The sequence below is a fragment of the Manis pentadactyla genome, chromosome 11 (assembly GCF_030020395.1).
Source record: "Manis pentadactyla isolate mManPen7 chromosome 11, mManPen7.hap1, whole genome shotgun sequence".
Lineage (NCBI taxonomy): Eukaryota > Metazoa > Chordata > Mammalia > Pholidota > Manidae > Manis > Manis pentadactyla.
This window is the reverse complement of record NC_080029.1, coordinates 29,502,846-29,524,581: the sequence shown is the minus strand read 5'-3', so window position 1 is coordinate 29,524,581 and position 21,736 is coordinate 29,502,846. Positions and strand designations below refer to the sequence as shown.

The window sequence follows — 21,736 nt, the reverse complement described above, 5'->3', positions numbered from 1 at the left end:
CACCTCTAAGATCCATTGATTCTTATTACCAAGCATTTATTGTGGCTTCAGCAGTTTTTGATAAATGTAATTCTTTTTCAGAGCCCTGTTATAGCAGTCAGCACAATTTTGCTGCATAGAAAACTACTCCAAACTCAGTGGCATTCAATAATAAGCATTTGTTTCTCATTCATGAGTCTGCAGGTCAGCTTGGGTTTGACTGATCTAGCTATGGGTTGGGTCTCTCTTGCTCCGGTTGTCTCATCCCTTCCTTGGAACCACAACTATCCAAGGCGAGAGGGCAAGAGAAGAGGGTAGCCATCATTGAGAGAGAGTCTGTGCTCACATCAAGTTCAGTATCATCCCTTTAGCCAGACAAGTCACATGGCCACACTCAGAGGTCAAAGGGCAGACTCTCTGTCCACCATGAGGCCAGATCAAGGACTTGGGTGTATATTACCTTACAGAGGAGACAAGCACCAGGAATAATGAAATGTCCTTCTACACCAATGATGTAACCTGTTATTGGAATGTAATGCCCTTTCTGGTCTGTTAAGGGGATTGTCCTTTTGTTTCCTATAACCTCTGATGAGTGGTATACCTCTTGGTACACTGTGAGTCAACATAAGAATATAGGTCTTCCTCTTTAGTAAATAAGCCCTTTAAGATTCAATAGTTGGATGAAGTTACTAAGCAGAGCAGAGGAGAAAGGAATCATGGGGATTTCCTCTGCACGGTGCCTCTTTTAATCGAGCCCATATCAGCAGAGGCTGGAAGTTATTACCATCTAATGACAAGTCAAGGATCTCATTTAATTGAAATATTGGCTTCCCTCCAATTCCCAATGATTTCCAGGAATCCCATAGAAAACAGCAATGTAACTGATACTTCTGGTTTCAGATAGCACACTAGATCAGAGGCATAGATTACTCCAAAAATACCATGTTTATTTCGAGGAATAACTGTCTTTGACTATTGTGGGGTAGTTGGGGTTCCTATGGCCAGGATCATCACTGAATTTAATTCACCTGATGATGAAACTAGCCTGTTGCTAGGCTACCGCTTCCACACCTTTAGGCAATAAGCTATTATTGCGCTATATAGGGAGCTCGGCCCAGTGCTCTGGGCGGAGGCAGAGACGCTAGTGCTCGACCTATTGCCAGAGAACAAGCCGGATAATAAACCCTTTCACCCCAAAGAATGTTTTGCTGTCAGTTTCTTTGGTCACACTGAATCCATAGCGAACTTGCCCGGGGCTGAAACCCATTGGCAAGACAACTATCAATAAGTAATACTAAAATTAAATTGTTAGGTTTAGTTTAGAGAACAGAAGAGGGGACAGTAGCTAAGATTGTTAACATGAATATGATGAAAATCCTTCTCACACTGTCATTTAACAGAATGCAGATCTTCACAAATGACCCTTTTTCCGAGCATGATATATTCATCCACTGCCTGAGGCACCAGGAGCTTAGGATTCTTTCTCACTATCAGCACTTCTCAGAGAAGCCCAGAAATTTCCAGGGGAGAATGTCTTCTCTGCTTGGCAGTAAGATTTTTCTGAGAATCTTACTGGGAGGCAGAGCAGCCCAGGAGGGGTTACAAGTCTGAGCTCTGGAGTCTGCAACTGGGTTCAAACTTGGATCCATGACTGGGCAGCTGTGTGACCTTGGGGAGGTTAAGTACCCTCTGTGGTGGTCATCTATGCTGCTCACAGATGGTCAGTTACCCTCTCCACCTGGCATCCAGAAGACTGAACCCCCTGACTCCTTTGCAGTTGGATAGTTGCATGTGACAAGATCTGGCCAAAGAATTGTGAGCAAATGTGTTATATGAACTTATGGGATATAACACTGAGTAGTCAGTGTGAGATTTTCCAGAATTCTCTCTTGTCCCTACAGCAAGTGACCATCAACATACAAGACAGTGACTGCTCCATAAGCCTGGGTCCCAGAATAGCTACAGTGACCAGAGTGGCCCTGTTGACCTGCAATAAACTTGAACTTGTAAAACGAGAGAGAAATAAACTTGGTTGTACTAAGTGACTGAGATTTTGAGGGTTATTTGTTACCACAACTTAACCTAGTCTACCCTGATTGATATACCTCACTAAATCTTAGTTTCTGTATCTGAAAAATGAGGATAATAGTGGATAGTAGCTTATGAAGTCACCATGAAGATTAAATGGGATAATATTTGTATAATACTTAGATACTCAGCATATAAAAATTCTTACCATGTTTTGGCTATTGTATATTATTATTATTGAGTTATGCCATATCTAAACTTTGTCTCTTAACAAGTTATCTGTTTCTCTCAAACAAGTTGTTAATCATGTGACTTTGAGAAACCAACCTTAAATTGCAATACTAGTATGTTGAACCAAATGAGTTGCAGCTTTAAATTTCTAGGCTTTAAAAAATTATGTGAATCTATTACAGAAGCACTCAGAGAATCCATCTGGTGTTTCATAGATACTCAATTGCTTAGGGGAACAAAATGTGTGATAAAATTAAACATTATTTCCTCCCTTTTTCCATTACTGCTCCATGCAACTCCCCAAACAAAAAAATTTATGGCCTTGTTAAAGATTGTTCTGTATCCTATTCTGAAGATTTCTGCCCAGTAAATTACATGTGGCTTGCAAATTTTTAGCTACAGATTGGTTTCCCAGTTTAGCCACCTGCATTGTCAATTGTCCATCTCCTTCTTTGTTCTGTTTTCAATATATGTACATAGTATCCTGTTCCATCAGTAAGATTTCACCTGGCTCCAGGCCACATCCCACCATGGTCTTTCTCCCAATAATGTGGTCTTCCTTTGTCCAAAGAGAGAGGATCCTGTCCTTGGTTCAGTTCAGTTCTGGTTCAGGGTGACTCCCCTCACACCACTGCTCCCACCACAGAGACCCATCCTCCAACTTCTTTAAAGCAGAACTTTCCATGTCTTCATATACAGTCTTATCTTAATCCCACATGACTCGGGCTGGGTCCTCTGATCCCAAAGGCAGCCTTCCCTGTACTTCCTAACAGCAGCATGGTACCATATTAGGCTGAACTATAGGAAATTGCCATTTTGGGGGATGGAATATGGCAATTTCCTCTGGGGCAATCTATATATAAACCCAGTTTTGGAAAGAGGAAGAATTTCATTATGTACAGAAAGAATTACATGTTGGATTTCATCAGGAATCCTAAAGTATTTCCCCCTCCTTACCTTGTTGAACTAGGTGTTTGTTCTTACAGACCATGCTTTGTGCTCTTGCGTATAATCCCCTGACCTCCCCACCCCCAGCACCTAGTCTATTGCAGACTATGTTTATTGGCTGACTAAGGAGGTGGGGGCTTTTCCTGATAGGTACTGTTGTCTATTTGTTCAAGTGCCACTTACTATCACTTTGCAGGAGAAAATGACATTTCTTCCCTTTATCCTCTTTCAGATTGAAGACATCATTACAAAGATGCAAGATGACAAGACAGGGGGTGTGCCCATCAGAACAGTCAAGAGCTTCCTCTCCAAAATCCCCAGTGTTGTCACAGGTAAAGTTCTCCTTATAAGGTATTGGTGGCAACGGAAAAAGGCTTCTGAAGAGTTGTATAGCCTCAGTTGTGCCCAGGGAGGTGTCTAGGAATTTGTGAATAGTAAAGATGATGTTCAGTGTGCTTTCTAATTAAAGCAGAGTTCTAGTCCTGGTTTCCAGGAAGAAAGTACTCTTTACCAATCATTAAGAATGGTCTTACACCGACCAGCCCTTAAGTATGGGTTGAAGCTTCTGGAAGGGAACAATCTCATTAATGAACTGGCTAGCCCATCAGCAGTTTGGCCTATGGGATGTACACAAGCACAGAAATACTAAAATTATTTTTGTTTTAAACAAGATTTTTGTAAGATGTAAGTCTTACATTCAATTTCTGCAAATGCTTTTATTTTAAGTATTTTAACTCACTATACTTGAACTCCTGAAAGAGGTGGTTTTAAAATATTTTTGTGCATTTCTACTTTGGGGTTTTGTGTGTTTTATGTGCTCAAACATTTCTTTAAAAATTAATCATGAAATTACCAAACACATGGATATCGTTTCAAGAATAATAAAATAGGTCGCATGTACCTACCAACCTTGCTTCACAATAACTTAGCATCAGTATCCTAGAGCCACTTATGGGCCCACTGGATGGCATCTTCCTCCACATCTCCCAGAGGTAACCACTGTCTACTTCTATAACAATCAATTTGTTGCTTTTCTGCATAGTTTTTCCACATAGATATGTATCCCTTACTATCTAAACAAAAAAACAAGTACATTAAGATAAAATTTTAGGTGATCCTCTCATTATCAAAATCTGCCTATTTGCCGCCCAAATTTTGAGAACCAAAAGGACTCATTTTCTATCATATATCAATAGAATAGCTAATATTAAAAAAAAAAAAAAAACACTGATAATACCAAGTGCTGGTGAGGCTATGGAGCAACTGGAACTCTCACAGATTGTTGGTGGGAAAGAAAAATGATGTATCTTCTCTAGAAGTTCCTTATAAAGTTAAGCATATGCGTAACCTGTGACCCAACAATCCCACCCCTAGCTATGTATCCAAGGGAAATGAAAACTTGCATTTGGACAAAAACATGTAAGTATTTTAACAATTTTATTTGTAATCTCCAAAGCCTGGAACCAACCCAAATGTCCTTCAGTGGGTGAATGAATAAATAAACTACTGTAGACCCCTATTCAGCAAGAAAAGGGAGTGAACTCTCAATACATGCCCCAAAGTCATTTTTCTTAAAGAAAGAAGCCAGTCTCAAAAGGTTGCATTGCATACTATATGATTCCATTTATATGAGATTCAAAAAAAATCTAAGGTGATGGAGAACAGATCAATGGTTGTCAGGGACTGGGAATTGGAGGAGAGTATGACTGCAAAGGGATTGTATAAGGGAATTTTATAAGGTTATGATAGAATTATTCTGTGTCCTGATTGTGGTATACTGTGTCCCAACGGTAGTGGTGATGACATGAATTTGTAACCAGGTCAAAATTCATAGAGCAGCACACCAAAAAAAAGAAAAAGAGTTAATATGACTGTGTGTTACCATAAAAATAAATACACTCAGTTGAGGTGCCCCTAAGTGTCCCATATCATTATTCAGGCTGTCACTGTTTGAACTCAGGTACCAAACAGATCTGGATAACAAAGGATGCTTGTGTCATTCATGTGCTCTGATTTTGAAATTTGTATAAGTGGAATTATACTACAATATTGGCTTTGATATGTTACATTTTTAAAATACATTTCTGAATTTTTTTTTACCATAAAATATTACATTTTATTATAAATCTTCATGGAGATAAAGCTTAATTATATCAACACTATAATTAAAAGTGACACTAAAGAAGCTGTGATTTGGGGCACTTGAAATTTCTGAATTAATAGTCTTTCTCTTTCTAAGAATAGTTAGTGGGAACATAGAGAGAAATAAATTATGTTTTAATGCTTTAGTTCCTCTATCAGTAAATGTTTATTTCCATTGTCTTGAAGAGGAAGAGTAATTAATGTTAAATGGGATTGCTATTTTCTACTGGATTTATATTTTAACATATATTCTTAGCAATAACCACCTTACATATATACAAATGGCCCAGTCATCTACATACCTTGTTTTATAACTATTACAACATTAAATTAATCAGTGATAAGATTTAACTCGACTTTAATAAGCATTGCCTGTTGATTCGACCATTTAGAAGACTCTAATGAACATATAATATACTCATGTATGTAGTCTGATCATATATTTGCAATGATATATACAAAATATCAGTTGTGCTTGAATATTGTTGACAGATTCAGTCCTTACAAGTAGGTAGTATGAGTAAGCCAAATAATTTTTCCTACAATATCATCTCTATGAAATATACTCATGTACCAAGATTTGCTGATAGTTCAGAGGCAGATTTGGGGAATTTTTAAGGTTTTGTTTGTACCCTAATAAACATGCATGAAGAAAGTGAGTTACTTCTTGCTGCTATAATAAAAGTGGGTTTGCTTCACCAGGCAAAATAATGCATCACAGATGGATTTTCTTCTTTCCCATCATCTTTTTCATCTTTCCCGTCATCTCCCGGAGCTTCAAATGTCCCGCCTCCCGGCCTGCGCTCCATCCGCCGCCGCTCTCGGGGCTGTTGTTTCTGCGGCTGCTTCCGGTCCGAGGTGCAGGAAGCTCGGCAGAGCGGCCGCCGCCGCCGCCAGCCCCGAACGAGCAAACGGGTGGGAGGCCATTTCTGAATTTTTGCTTCTTAAAGTGTGGCTTAAGATTTTCATATTCATTTTCATGGGCAAGATTGATCTGTTGTTTTTCTTACCCTTCTCACTCGTTTGGGTATCAGATTTATGCTAGACTCATAAGATGAACCTTGAGTGTCTCTTTTTTGGGTAGCAGTGTGTTGTTCTGTGAAAAATATTTTTCTCTTTAATTTAGCTTACAGGTGTTTCATATCAATTATGTGACTTTTTTATTTCTAGAAGTTCCATCTGGTTCTCTTTCCAATGTTTGGTCATTCATTCATCAAATTTGGGGGGTCATTTATTATTTTCTAAGTGTTGTTGGACACTGGGGATTCACAAGTAAATGAATACATCAAACTTTCTCCTCTCATGGAGTTCAGATTTTAGTGGAGGAGACAACAAAATCAATAAGAAAAATATGCAGAATATTAGATAGTAATAAAGCCCAAGGAGAAAAAGTATGAAAGAGGGATGGGAGTTTTGCAATTTTGGAATGGGTAGCCAAGGAAGAATTTTCTGTGCAGGTGACATTTGAGTAAAGATGGAAAGATGATTGAATCATGTGGCTATTGAGGGAAAGAGCATCTCAGAGAGCAAGTGTGAAGTCTCCAAGGTAGGCATGTTCTGGCAAGTTGAGGAACTCAGAAGAGGAAGCCAGAGTAAAGTGAAAAAAAGAAAGGATAACACAGAGGAAAACTAATGGAGAACTAGATAATCTAGCCTCTTGGCTATTATAGGGCCACTGGAGGACTTCGAGCATCGGGTAACATGCTCTGACTTATGTTTCAACAAGATCACTGCATTGCACTCATCCAGAGAGTGGGGAGGTTAAGTGTCAGATATGAGGCTGTTGCGAAAATGGCGACATACTAGGCTGTCAGCTTTGGAGAAGTGTGAAGTGGTCAGATTCCAATTCAAGTTTGAAAGCAGAATAGGCAGTATTTGGAGATAGATCAGAAGTAAAATATGACTGAGAGAAATCTGTGATGACTCCATGCTTTTGGGCTTGAACAACTTGAAGAATGGAACTACCACTGATTTCAGTGAGGAAGACTGCTCTGTTGACAGAAGTTATGGAGGTTGTGGAGACAAGAAGAAATCACACACACAAAAAAAAACCTGAGGAGTAGGAGCTAGAGATGAGGAAGAAAATTAGAAGAATGTGGTTTCTTGGAAGCCAAATTTTCTATAAAGTATTTCAAGGAAGAGTGGAGTGATTTACTATGTCAAATGCTGCTTATAATTAAGTAAGATAAGGACAGAGAATCAACCATTGAATTTAGCAACATCAAATTCATTACTGACCTTGATAAATACACATTTCATGGAGCATTGAAGGCAAAAAGCCTTTTTGGAGTGGATTCAAGTCAAAAAGGGAAGAAGTGATTTGAAGTAGTGAGTATAATGTTTGAAGGAGTTTCCTAAGAAGGAAGAGATGCAGTAGTATCTAGAGGGGTAAATGGGGTCTGTGCATATAGGTTTTTAAATAATATGAAAGTGACAGTATATGATGATGGGAATGACTCAGTAAGGAGGGGAAAATGGTGCAGGAGATAGAGTGAACATTCAAGGAGCAATATCAATGAGACGGTAATAGATAGAATCTAATGCACAGATAGATAGGTAGCTCCAGCTATGAACATTATACAGTTCATTCATATGAATAAATGGGAAAAATTCATAGGAAGAGGAAGGGAGGCACAGAGGTACAAATAAGCATGTAGACGTGGTGGGAGCTTGTAAATTCTGTTTCTTGGTAATGTGGGAAGGAAAGAGCGTAGAGATGTTAAAGTTTTGAGGCGAGATTAGAAGCTATGAAATAGTCATCTAGTAGAGTAAAGAGGTTGACTGGACTAGGGAAATAAAGTTTTGACTGCTAGGTGTCATTAAGGATCCTCTTGAGATCATTAATATATATGAATTTAAATAGAGGTAATTCTTTCTGCAGCCATATTTAGCTCTCTGGATTTGGGCATGTATCAAGTACAAAGTTGGACTTAATTAAGGCTCTAGCAAGTGAAAGTATGATAGATCAAGAGAGGCAAGAGAGCAACTGAAGTGATTGACCATTAAATTTTAACTGAGTAAGGAGGGAAGTGAGAACCTGAGATAGGTGAGAAACAGCAAAGAGTAGTGATGACAATAAATTGTAGGTCCAGTGGCAAAGGAATCTTGGAATTGGAGGTGAGAGTAAGAAAGCTGGAAATATAGGAGGTGGCGATTGGATAGTGGAATGTTTGAAATTGAGATTATAGCAGAGTTGCAATATATTGGTGGTGACAAGATGTCAGAGAGAATAAGTGACTGAGATAGGATTGGAGGTCAAGATGATTGGAAAAGAGGAAGTCAGTGAATGAAAGGCCATGATTTTTGAAGACTGTTCTATCTGTATATTGAAATCACTACTGGGGAGTATTGGAGAGGTGGTTATGAGTCTGTGGTTAAAATCTTTATGGACTGAGAAGCAGAGACCCAGAGATCAGTAAATGACTTTCACAACAAGGAGTAAAGGAGCTTTAATCTGATGTCATGGGAGTCAAAGCTGTTCTTTAGGTAAGAGGGATGGTACAAAGACAGTCTGAAAGAAACCATAAGAAGCTGTGTGCTATCATAGAATGAACAAAAAAGGAATCATGAGTTTTTCTTGATTATTTTTAGAGCAATTCTCTGAGGACGTGTATCAATTATCTATTGCTGCATAACCAGCCTCCACAAACCATAATGATGTTTTATGTCTCACAGTCATGATTCCATGAATTGGTATTTCAGGCAGTGCTTCTGGTCCCCCCCATGAGGCTCTAGTCATCTGATGGTTAGCTCGGGCTAACGGGTCTACAATGGCCTCACTCACTTATTTGGCAATGGTGCTCACTGGGGTTTCAGCTATCCTCATGCCACCTTGTGTTCTCCTCCATACCCCTAGAGGGTTCGACTGGGCTTCTTCAAAGCCTGATGATCTCAGAGTCCCGATGGAGAGAAGATGGAAAGGGCATGGCTTCCTAAGGCCAAGGCCCCAGAACTCACACAACGTCAAGTTCACCACAGTCTGTTCTTCAGAGCAAATCACAAGACCAGCCTAGATTGAAGAGGCTGGAGAAACCAGCTGCACCCCCTGGTATAGGAGTGATAACATCATATCGACATGGGGAGACATGATTCATTGGAAGCCATTATTATAATGACCTACCACATGAAATAATTTAGAACGAGGCCTTACATATGAGCAGAAAATGGAGGAAGGTCATTCCAGATGGAGAAAATTGAATTTCATAGGCTCAAATGCACAAAAAGTATGCCAGAGTGGTTGGAGTTTAAAATCCACTTATGTGTCTATGTGTTTGAGGAAGGAGCACATTGGCACAACAGCCATGGGAATTATGGGGATATGAGACTTAACCTTAATAATAGATTATAAAGGAACTTTGACTTGTAGACTTTCTCCCAAAGGCAATGGGCTATTATCAGAGGTTTTAAATAGGTAGAAAACCACATCGAAGTGTTGGAAGTGGATGAAAGATGGAGCAGGAAGAGACAGGGATTGTGGAGACTAGTTAGGGAATCTTCAGATGAGGGAGTCTAAGTGGCTGAGGAAGGGGGAAAAATTAATAACAAGGGCAGCGTCAACTTACACCACAGCTATAGAACCATACCCACTTGATCTTCACAGAAATCCTATAAAATAGGAACTGTTATTGTCTCCATTTTATAATTGAGGAAACTGCAAATTCAAGAGCCTAAGTGGCTTTTCTAAGCTAGTCCGTGGCAGGACCTCTGTCTCCTGGGTGCGCTGTGGAAGGATGGAAACAGCTGGACTCAAGATGTCAGAGGGAAATGTAGGCTACAGGATTGATGGGACTTAGTGACTAGGTGTGGGGCATATAATCCATTAAAACTGGATCCAAGTTAACATGATGGGTTGATACATTTATCTTTTCTTTTCTGAAACCCCATTAAATTCATAATAAGGAAATTTTTGAAAGATGTATTCCCAAGTTGGAGGCCATTATCATAATGATCTGCCATGGAAAGTGAACATCCTTGGATTAAATGTCCTTGAAAAGACAGTCCAATACAAAAGGCAATCAATGCTTCACTCTCAAGATGTGCTGATAGGTGAGAGACCCATGGAAAATTGTTCCCCAACAGAAGAGACAATAACAACCAAATTAGGGATCTGAAAAGCAAATGGGTGAGTGGTAACTGACAATATCCCTGAGACAGCCTAACCATCACTAGTCAGTGGGGAAAGCTAAGCAACAACTCTATATGACAGAGTCCACAAAAGGCTCAGACACTAGTCGGATCAGCAGACTATTCTCTCTAGTTTGACATTGTGCCAAAATACTCACCTTCTGCTTGACCAGTAACCAATCCTAAACTAATCACTGTGTCTACTGCCCAGCGGCATAAGGTCCCACACTGCCAGCACAGCTCAGGCTGGAGTTGAGGTGGCTCCTAACACCAGTCAAACTCCAGGACAGAAGATAAATTTCATGCTCAACATATTCAAGTTATCAAACATAGCATTCAGCCTGCACCTGCTGTGCCACAGGAACAGTTAATATTGGAACACTGAAATTGGAAATTCATTTGGCAATGCCAGCCAACACACCAGCACTTCAGTATGCCCCAGTGGGTAATCAGCAGCCAAAGTCTGAACAGAATTCAGCTATCATATTGTCAGATGCAGCCACAACCATAGCCAATCCCATGAGCAGTATGTTCAGCCCCACAGCCAGAGTGCTAGCACCAACATAGCATTCCCCAAGCTCTTCACCCCACCACCTTCTCTAGAGGTGATATTGCAGGAAATCATTGTTCCACCCTTCTAAAATTGCTGGTACTAGAGTGGAGAGCTACATACAGAGAAAATCTAGATTGCTGAGACCTTTGGGTACCAAACTGAGATGGATATCCATGAATATATGGCTGCTCTGTTTCTGTGCCAATGGAGACGTGTCTACAGAATAGTAATCAGCTTTCTCCTACCTGGCAGTCTCCATTAGTCTTTCATGTCCCATCACAACACCCTTTAAAACATTTTAGGAGTTGTATCACCAACATTGGAGCTTTCCCTCCACAAGCAACAGCTGGGAGTAGCTTTTCTCTTCTGTATCAGGACCCCATTTCCTAAGATTAAAAGGTAAAGATTACAAATGATGGGCATAATGAGATTGGTTTAACCAACATACCTTTCTGTCTCTTGCACTACTGCACAGTGACAATTCATACCTACATGTGACCTATCACCTGAGCAAGCAGTGATTTCAGTAGGAGAAGACAAGAAGATGGAGACAAATTGCATGATAATGAGAGTTCCCTGGTAAAAGCTGACAAGTGTAAGATCCCTCCCAAAGGCTATATAGAGAAGACCATGATAGGTATGTCCCAGTGCATCTAAGACTCCATCATTAACAGAAGCTCTAGAATGCTACTGACCACCACTTTCAGCAGCACAGTGAAAATCAAAGATAAGAATAACATTAATCTGCAGGAAGTAGCCCTGCTGGAAGGCCCATCTTTGTGCTGTGTCCAGCTACTACACTCAGTTGAAAATCTCACCAATTTATCCAAATCATCCCAAAGGTACAAAAGAGAAGCAACTGTTGGTGACCTACACCAAATAAATAAGATAATACACATAAATATGCAGATGTATATGTTTGTAATGGATCAGATGAGTGAGAAACTCTAAACTGAAGGCTTCAGAGTATAACACTGAATTAGAGAAAAATACAGAGCTGGGGAATATGGATATGAGAAAAAGGATTTGTAAGGTAAGAGAGTAGAGTAAGGGGAAAATATAAGAGCAGACCACTGAAATAAGGAAAGTCTAAAACTCAGAGGTAACATCAAAGAGATCCCTGAAACCCAGAGTTGAGTGGATGTTACTTCTTCCAAATAAGACCCTTTGAAGCAGGCTTTGTGGTCCATTTGTTTACAACCTTCCTAATATGTTGGTACCTGTCCATTGGAATCAGTGACCCAAGAGGCAGTAGGAACTTCTTGATGTTCTATCTTACAAATTAAACCTATCCGGTGAATTCCTGTAGGACCCGCACAGAGCCTAAACAGAAAGTACCTATTTGGATAGTACATGCTGAAAATGAACCTTTTCCTGCTTTGTTTTCTAGCCTTTAAATATCCAATCTAACCTTTTTGTTAGATCTTTATTAATAAATATTTAATAAAAATAAATGTAATAAATAAATACATTTAATAATGAATAAATAAATCTTTATTAATCTAAACCCATATTAGATAAAGATGGTGATTTTACCCAATATAAAGACTTGAGGAAAAGTTTTAGGTTTAGGGGAGAAGACAAGGGTCAGTCTCATTCATGTTGACTGGAGGCTTTGAAGAGATATTTAGATAGTACTGTCCGGGAGACAGTTGGAGGTGAGGGACTGAAGTTCTGCAGAACATCTTCTACGAGATACGGATTTGAAAGTCATCATACCCCAAGTGAGAAGGGATTCCAGGGACATGACTGGGTTCTAAAATTTGTATATCTTCATCTATAAGCTTTATACTCATCTATCCCCTACTAGCCAGAGGTAACCTACCCCCATATTCTATGATTTTGAGTTTGAAATTTCCTTCCTGATATCAGGAAATTATCTTCACCTGTCAGATAGGAATTCATAGGTGAATTCATAGACATTGGTAGGATAAAGAAAGTGAAGGGACATGGCCATTGGTTCATCCGTGGGTTAGACATCCTGGGTTTGGGAAGGCCAGCCCAGGAAGGGAACATAACGAGATAGGGAATGGATATATTTAGGATATCAGACACAAAAGATAACCATTAGAACACAACCCATCCCTCAGAAGTGAAACATGAAGAGCTATAAGAGGAGAGTTTTAGCAAATCAATGACCTGGGGGAACACAGATGGAGAATTGAAGAGAATGGAAGGAAGTAGGGAAGAAAGGAGAACCCAACATTAGATCAAAAGCCGAGTCTTGTTGGCTTTTGCAGGGGAAGACTCATTCATAAGAAATGAAAATCCATGCCAATCCATCTCTTCTTCCAGAGGCTTGGGATTTCTGAGCAAGGGGCCCACAGAAAGGGCATCTTACCACTCCCTCTTCAAGACAGCATATAAGCCTCCTTTGGTCCTCCTCTTTGAATAGTAAGTCTGTAACAAAGATGGTAAGGTTTTGAGTTTCTAACTTCTAGCCTGCCAGCCCTATCAACTCCCCACTTGCCCTGCCTGTGATAGACATGTCCTGGGCCGATGCCTGCCAAGTCCAGGAAACCAGCCAGATTGCACAGCCTTGCCTAGCTGTCATAGACAGTCATTCCAGAATAATTCCCCAGCACCTAATAATTCTCACTTATTCTTGCAAACAAGACAACTGAGTCCTAGAGACAGGATGTAATGAGCTCAAAAATCACACAGCTTGTTAGAGACCAAACCAAGATAGAATCTGGATTCCTTGCTATCTTTGCAATGCTGTTTCCCTTACTTTATGGAAAAAAATCACAGACTCTTGAATTGGGACAGTTCGGATGTCTGATGCATGCTCCCTGAATGTGAGAATCACTTGGGTAGCTTTTAAAAGTGCATATCCCAGGGCATCCTCACAGACCTGGGCTCTATTTTCAGCATCTGCCCATGTTATGTAAGACAGTCTGTCTGAATCTGGGAATCAGCGCCGCCACCACATTCCTGCCAAGTGCTCTCCAGCCTGTGCTTCAGTCACCCTCCATGGCGAGTGTCCTCATCTCTCAGTCCACCTTCGGAAACTTCTCCCTTATAATGAATTGAAACTTACCCGCCTCCCCATAGCCTCAGTCCATTAGTCTCAATTCTACGTCTTTCTCACAAAGAATAGAGAAATGCATTTGATTAAAAGTACACCCACCTAACTATTCCTTATGAATTTCTATTATACAGATAATTTTCAGATTATATGTTAGGCATATACATGCATTTTTATTCTGCTTATCTCAACATATTTTTTCGTGTGTACATTTCTGTCTCTTTTCATTGTCCACAAATCTGTTTTTCATGGGTTTACGTTGACACAGACATTTAAGAGTATTTGCCTTTTGGCTCCTTGACTGTACAGTTTGGGTGAGAGTCTAGGGCTATAAAATGCTTCAGTGACTTGATCTTGTAAATATGTGACCCTCTTTAGGCCGCAGTTTCCTCATCTGAGTCAAACAGTATCTGTGGTTCATTCTAGCGCTGACCTTCTGTGGTTCTTCACAGAATGTGTATAGAAGGCCTGTCTGATGGTACTGCTTTCCACTTAGTTCTTGAGAGGTTCTGACTGAATCTACCCCTGGATCACTCCAGGCCATCAATAGTCTCTTAAACTGTGGTGCTTCCAGATGAGAAAAATAGATGATCCAGTTAGGAAACCTGAGAGTTTCCCAAAATTAGTCAATGTTCATGATCTCTCTTACTCTCCTTCTGTTTCTGTACAAGTGAGAGAAAAAGAAACTTAACAAAATTATTCAAGATAGAGATCATTTTTTGTGTGCCTGTATAGGCTGAATAGTGGCCCCCCCAAACTATCAGGCCCTAATTCTTTTTTTTTTTAAATATCTTTAATCTACAATTACATGAAGAACACTATGTTTACCAGGCTCCCACCCCTCATCAAGTCCCCACACACACCCCACTGCTACAGTCACTGTTCATCAGCGTAGCAAGATGCTGTATAATCACCACCTGTCTTCTCTGTGTTGTACAGCCCTCCCTGTACCCCTCCCACAACACTATACATGCTAATCATAATGCCCCCTTTCTTCTTCCCCGCCCTTATCCCTCCCTTCCCTCCCATCCTCCCCAGTCCCTTTCCCTTTGGAAACTGTCAGTCCATTCTTGGGCTCTGTGATTCTGCTGCTGTTTTGTTCCTTCAGTTTTTCTTTGTTCTTATACTCCACATATGAGTGAAATCATTTGGTACTTGTCTTTCTCCGCTTGGCTTATTTCACTGAGCATAATACCCTCTAGCTCCATCCATGTTGTTGCAAATGGTAGGATTTGTTTTCTTCTTACGGCTGAATAATATTCCATTCTGTATATGTACCACATCTTCTTTATCCATTCATCTACTGATGGACACTTAGATTGCTTCCATTTCTTGGCTATTGTAAATACTGCTGCGATAAACATAGGGGTGCATATGTCTTTTTCAAACTGAGCTGCTGCATTCCTAGGGTAAATTCCTAGAAGTGGAATTCCTGGGTCAACCCTTCTATACTGCTGGTGTGTACGTAAATTAGTTCAACCATTGTGGAAAGCAGTATGGAGATTCCTCAAAATGCTCAAAATAGGCCCTAATTCAGGATTAAAGATGGCGGCATGAGAGGAGAGACAGAGGCTTCCTCCTAAAACTGAATACAATTAGAAAATTTAATTGGCACAACTAATCCTGAGAGAGCAACAGGAAAGAGGATGGCGTCAGACTGCACACACCTGGAGAAAAGAGCAGACCTCATGGAACAGGGTAACGTACCAGAGCTGTGGCTCTGCAGGACCCGAGCCCTTCCCCCACCCCAGCTCACCGGCAGGAGGAAGAGAAATGGAGCAGGGAGGAAGGGGAAGGCTTGGGGCTGCTAATACCTAGCTCCGGAGATCTGCTCTGGGAGCACAAACCTACATTTCATGGTGCTTTCATGAGACTTGCATGACTACTGGGTTGGAAAGTTAATACAGGCAGAGTTCCTGGGGAGACTGGGATTCCAGCCGCTTGTGGAAAGCAGGGATCCATATCCGGCTGCTCTGGGACAAAAACTTATACCTGTGTGCCTGGCCCACTGGTTCAGGCAATGGAGACAGGCACAGCAGCCACAAAGAGGGGGAACAGCTCTTTCCTCCCCCCGGGCACCAGTACCACTCCTGTGTGACCCCCGACATTGCTTCAGGGGCTCAGAAGCTCCAGAGACTATGGCTTCTGGACACTAGATGGCGCCATATACAAATATGAAACACCAAAGGAACCTTGTCCAGAGTAAAATTATTAATACAACTCCCGAGAAAGATTTAAATGATATGGACCTCGTGACTCTTCCTGAAAGGAATTTCAAAATAAAAATCATCAACATTCTAATGGAGGTATGGAAAGACATCCAAGAACTCAGAAATGAATTCAGGTCGGAAATCCAATTGCTGAAGAGCACGATAGAGGGTATTAAAAGCATATTAGATATGGTAGAGGAGACAATAAATGAAATAGAAACTAGGGAATAGGAATACAAAGAGGCTGAGGCACAGAGAGAAAAAGGGATCTCTAAGAATGAAAGAATATTGAGAGAATGTGAGACCAGTCCAAGCGGAACAATATTTGCATTATAGGGATACCAGAAGAAGAAGAGAGAGAGAAAGGGATAGAAAGTGTCTTTGAGGAGGTAGTTGCTGAAAACTTCCCCAATCTGGGGAAGGAGATAGTCTCTCAGACCATGGAGATCCACAGATCTCCCAACACAAGGGATCCAAGAAAGACAACACCAAGACACATAGTAGTTAAAATGGGAAAGATCAAGGATAATGACACACTGTTAAAAGCAGCCAGAGACAGAAATAAGATCACATACAAAGGAAAGCCCATCAGGCTAATATCAAACTTCTCAGCATAAACCTTACAGGCCAGAAGCGAGTGGCATGATGTATTTAATGCCATGAAGCAGAAGGGCCTGGAAACAAGATTACTTTATCTGGCAAGATTATCATTTAAATTTGAAGGAGGGATTGAACAATTTCCAGATAAGCAAAAGCTGAGAGATTTACCTCCCACAAACCATCTCTACAGTCTATTTTGGAGGGACTGCTATAGATGGAAGTGTTCCTAGGGTTTAATAGCTGTCACCAGAGGTAATAAAACCACAATAAAGAAAGTAGAACAGCTAATTATGAAGCAAATGCAAAATTAAATTAACTATCCCCAAAGTCAATCAAGGTATAGACAAAAAGTACAGAATTTCATACCTTATATATAAAGAAAGAAGGAGGAAGAAAAAGGAGGAGAAATAGAAAAGAACCTTTAGATTGTGTTTGTAACAGCATACTAAGTGAGTTTAGTTAGACTCTTAGATAGTAAGGAAAGTAACCTTGAACCTTTGGTAACCACTAATTGAAAGCCTGCAATGGCAATAAGTACATACCTATCGATAATCACCCTAAGTATAAATGGACTGAATGCACCAACCAAAAAACACAGAGTCACTGAATGGATAAAAAAACAAGACCCATCTATATGCTGCTTACAAGAGACTCACCTCAAACCCAAAGATGCACAGACTAAAAGTTAAGGGATGGAAAAAGATATTTCATGCAAACAATAGGGAGAAAAAAGCAGGTGTTGCAATACAAGTATCAGACAAAATAGACTTCAAAACAAAGAAAGTAACAAGAGCTAAAGAATGACATTACATAATGATAAAGGGCTCAGTCCAACAAGAGGATATAACCATTATAAATATGTATGCATCCAACACAGGAGCACCAGCATATGTGAAACAAATACTAACAGAACTAAAAGAGGAAATAGAATGCAATGCATTCATTTTAGGAGACTTCAACACACCATTCACTCCAAAGGACAGATCCACCAGACAGAAAATAAGTAAGGACACAGAGGCACTGAACAACACACTAGAAGAGATGGACCTAATAGACATCTATAGAACTCTATACCCAAAAGCAACAGGATACACATTCTTCTCAAGTGTACATGGAACATTCTCCAGAATAGACCACATACTAGGCCACAAAAAGAGCCTCACTAAATTCAAAAAGATTGAAATTCTACCAACCAACTTTTCAGACCACAAAGGTATAAAACTAGAAATAAATTGTACAAAAAAAGCAAAAAGACTCACAAACACATGGAGGCTTAACAACACTTTCCTAAATAGTCAATGGATCAACGACCAAATTTAAATGGAGATCCAGCAATATATGGAAATAAATGACAACAACAACACAAAGCCCCAACTTCTGTGGGACGCAGCAAAAGAAGTCTTAGGAGGAAAGTATATAGCAATCCAGGCATATTTAAAGATGGAAGAACAAACCCAAATGAATAGTCTAATGTCACAATTATCGAAATTGGAAAAAGAAGAACAAATGAGGCCTAAAGTCAGCAGAATGAGGGACATAATAAAGATCAGAGAAGAAATAAATAAAATTGAGAAGACTAAAACAATAGAAAAAAATTAATGAAACCAAGAGCAGTTTCTTTGAGAAAATAAATAAAATAGATAAGCCTCTAGCCAGACTTATTTAAGAGAAAACGAGAATCAACACACATCAACAGAATCAGAAACGAGAAAGGAAACATCACAATGGACCCAACAGAAATACAAAAAATTATTAGAGACTACTATGAAAACCTGTATGCTAACAAGCTGGAAAACCTAGCAGAAATGGACAACTTCCTAGAAAAATACAACCTTCCAAGACTGACCAAGGAAGAAACACCAAATCTAAAGAAACCAATTACCAGCAAAGAAATTGAAGCAGTAATCAAAAAACTACCCAAGAAAAAAACCCCTGGACCACATGGATTTACCTCAGAATTTTATCAGACATACAGAGAAGATATAATACCCATTCTCCTTAAAGTTTTCCAAAAATAGAAGAGGAGGGAATACTCCCAAACTCATTCTATGAAGTCAACATCACCCTAATACCAAAACCAGGCAAAGACCCTACCGAAAAAGAAAATTACAGACCAATATCCCTGACGAATGTAGATGCAGAAATACTCAACAAAATATTAGCAAACCGAGTTCAAAAATACATCAATAGGATCATACACCATGACCAAGTGGGATTCATCCCAGGGATGAAAGGATGGTACAACATTTGAAAATCCATCAACATCTTCCAATACATAAACAAAAAGGACAAAAACCACATTATCATCTCCATAGATGCTGAAAAAGCATTCAACAAAATTCAACATCCATTCATGATAGAAATTCTCAACAAAATGGGTATAGAGGGCAGGTACCTCAACATAATAAAGGCCATATATGATAAACTCACAGCCAACATCATACTGAACAGTGAAAAGCTGAAAGCTTTTCCTCTGAGATAGGGAACTCGACAGGGATGCCCACTCTCCCCACTGTTATTCAACATAGTACTGGAGGTCCTAGCCACAGCAATTAGAGAAAACAAAGAAATACAAGGAATCCAAATTGGTAAAGAAGAAGTTAAACTGTCACTATTTGCAGATGACATGATATTGTATGTAAAAAACCCTAAAGATTCCACTCCAAAACTAGTAGAACTGATATCGGAATACAGCAAAGTTGCAGGATACAAAATTAACACACAAAAATCTGTGACTTTCCTATACGCTAACTTCCTATACGCTAATGAACTAATAGAAAGAGAAATTAGGAAAACAATTCTGTTCACAATTGCATCAAAAAGAATAAAATACTTAGGAGTAAACCTTACCAAGGAAGTGAAAGACCTATACCCTGAAAACGATAAGACACTCTTAAGAGAAATTAAAGAGGGCACCAACAAATGGAAACTCAACCCATGGTCTTGGCTAGGAAGAATTAATATCGTCAAAATGGCCATCCTGCCTAAAGCAATATACAGATTTGATGCAATCCCTATCAAATTACCAACAACATTCTTCAATGAACTAGAACAAACAGTTCAAAAATTCATATTGGAACACCAAAGACCCCGAATAGCCAAAGCAATCCTGAGAAGGATGAATAAAGTGGGAGGGATCTCACTCCCCAACTTCAAGCTCTACTACAAAGCCACAGTAATCTAGACAGTTTGGTACTGGCACAAGAATAGAGTTACAGACCAGTGGAACAGAATAGAGACCCCAGATATTAACCCAAACATATATGGTCAATTAATATATGATAAAGGAGCCTTGGACATACAATGGGGAAATGACAGTCTCTTCAACAGATGGTGCTGGCAAAACTGGACAGCTACATGTAAGAGAATGAAACTGGATCACCGTCTAACCCCGTACACAAAAGTAAATTCGAAATGGATCAAAGACCTGAATGTAAGTCATGAAACCATAAAACTCTTAGAAAAAAACATAGGCAAAAATCTCTTGGACATAAACATGAGTGACTTCTTCATGAACATATCTCCCCGGGCAAGGGAAACAAAAGCAAAAATGAACAAGTGGGACTATATCCAGCTGAAAAGCTTCTGTACAGCAAAGGACACCACCAATAGAACAAAAAGGTATCCTACAGTATGGGAGAATATATTCATAAATGACAGATCCGATAAAGGGTTGACATCCAAAATATATAAAGAGCTCATGCACCTCAACAAACAAAAAGCAAATAATCCAATTAAAAAATGGGCAGAGGAGCTGAATAGACGGTTCTCCGAAAAAGAAATTCAGATGGCCAACAGACACATGAAAAGATGCTCCACATCGCTTTTCATCAGAGAAATGCAAATTAAAACCACAATGAGATATCACCTTACACCAGTAAGGATCACCACCATCCAAAAGACAAACAATGACAAATGTTGGCAAGATTGTGGAGAAAGGGGAACCCTCCTACACTGCTGGTGGGAATGCAAATTAGTTCAACCCTTGTGGAAAGCAATATGGAGGTTCCTCAAAAAAGCTCAAAATAGAAATACCATTTGACCCAGGAATTCCACTTCTAGGAATTTACCCTAAGAATGCAGCAGCTCAGTTTGAAAAAGACAGATGCACCCCTGTTTATCGCAGCAGTATTTACAATAGCCAAGAAATGGAAGCAATCTAAGTGTCCATCAGTAGATGAATGGATAAAGAAGATGTGGTACATATACAGAATGGAATATTATTCAGCCGTAAGAAGAAAACAAATCCTACCATTTGCAACAACATGGATGGAGCTAGAGGGTATTATGCTCAGTGAAATAAGCCAGGCAAAGAAAGACAAGTATCAAATGATTTCACTCATATGTGGAGTATAAGAACAAAGAAAAACTGAAGGAACAAAACAGCAGCGGAATCACAGAGCCCAAGAATGGACTGACAGTTTCCAAAGGGAAAGGGACTGGGGAGGATGGGAGGGAAGGGAGGGATAAGGGCGGGGAAAAAGAAAGGGGGCCTTACGAATAGCATGTATAATGTGAGGGGGGTGCATAGGGAGAGATGTGCAACACAGAGAAGACAAGTAGTGAGTCTACAGCATCTTACTACGCTGATGGACAGTGACTGTAATGGGGTTTGTGGGGGGTACTTGGTAAAGGGGGGAGTCTAGTAACCATAATGTTCTTCATATAATTGTAGATTAATGATAATAAAATGAATTTTTAAATAATAGGCCCTAATTTTTGAAACCTGTAAATGTTATCATATGATGGTAAAGGGTTTGCACATTTGCAAATGTGGTTAAGCATCTTGAGATAGGGAGATTACCCCCAGATTACATGGGTGAGCCCCACATGTGATCACGTGTATCCTTATAAAAGAGAGTCAGAGAAAAATTTGACAGAGACTGAAGAGGA

At 39.8% G+C, this 21,736-nt stretch overlaps 1 protein-coding gene across 5 annotated transcripts in view; it reads left to right on the top strand.

Annotated features, from left to right (window-relative positions):
• Positions 1-21,736, top strand: part of RGS6 (regulator of G protein signaling 6) — a 537,833-nt gene that overhangs the window by 365,199 nt on the left and 150,898 nt on the right. For all 5 annotated transcript variants that reach the window (XR_005030466.2, XM_036913306.2, XM_036913305.2 and 2 more), the window contains exon 3: positions 3,419-3,518. Coding sequence is in view for 4 of the 5 variants with exons in the window: in XM_036913306.2 (XP_036769201.2) it covers positions 3,419-3,518 (100 nt within the window). In the remaining variant the exon portion in view is untranslated. The remainder of the gene's footprint in view (positions 1-3,418; positions 3,519-21,736) is intronic.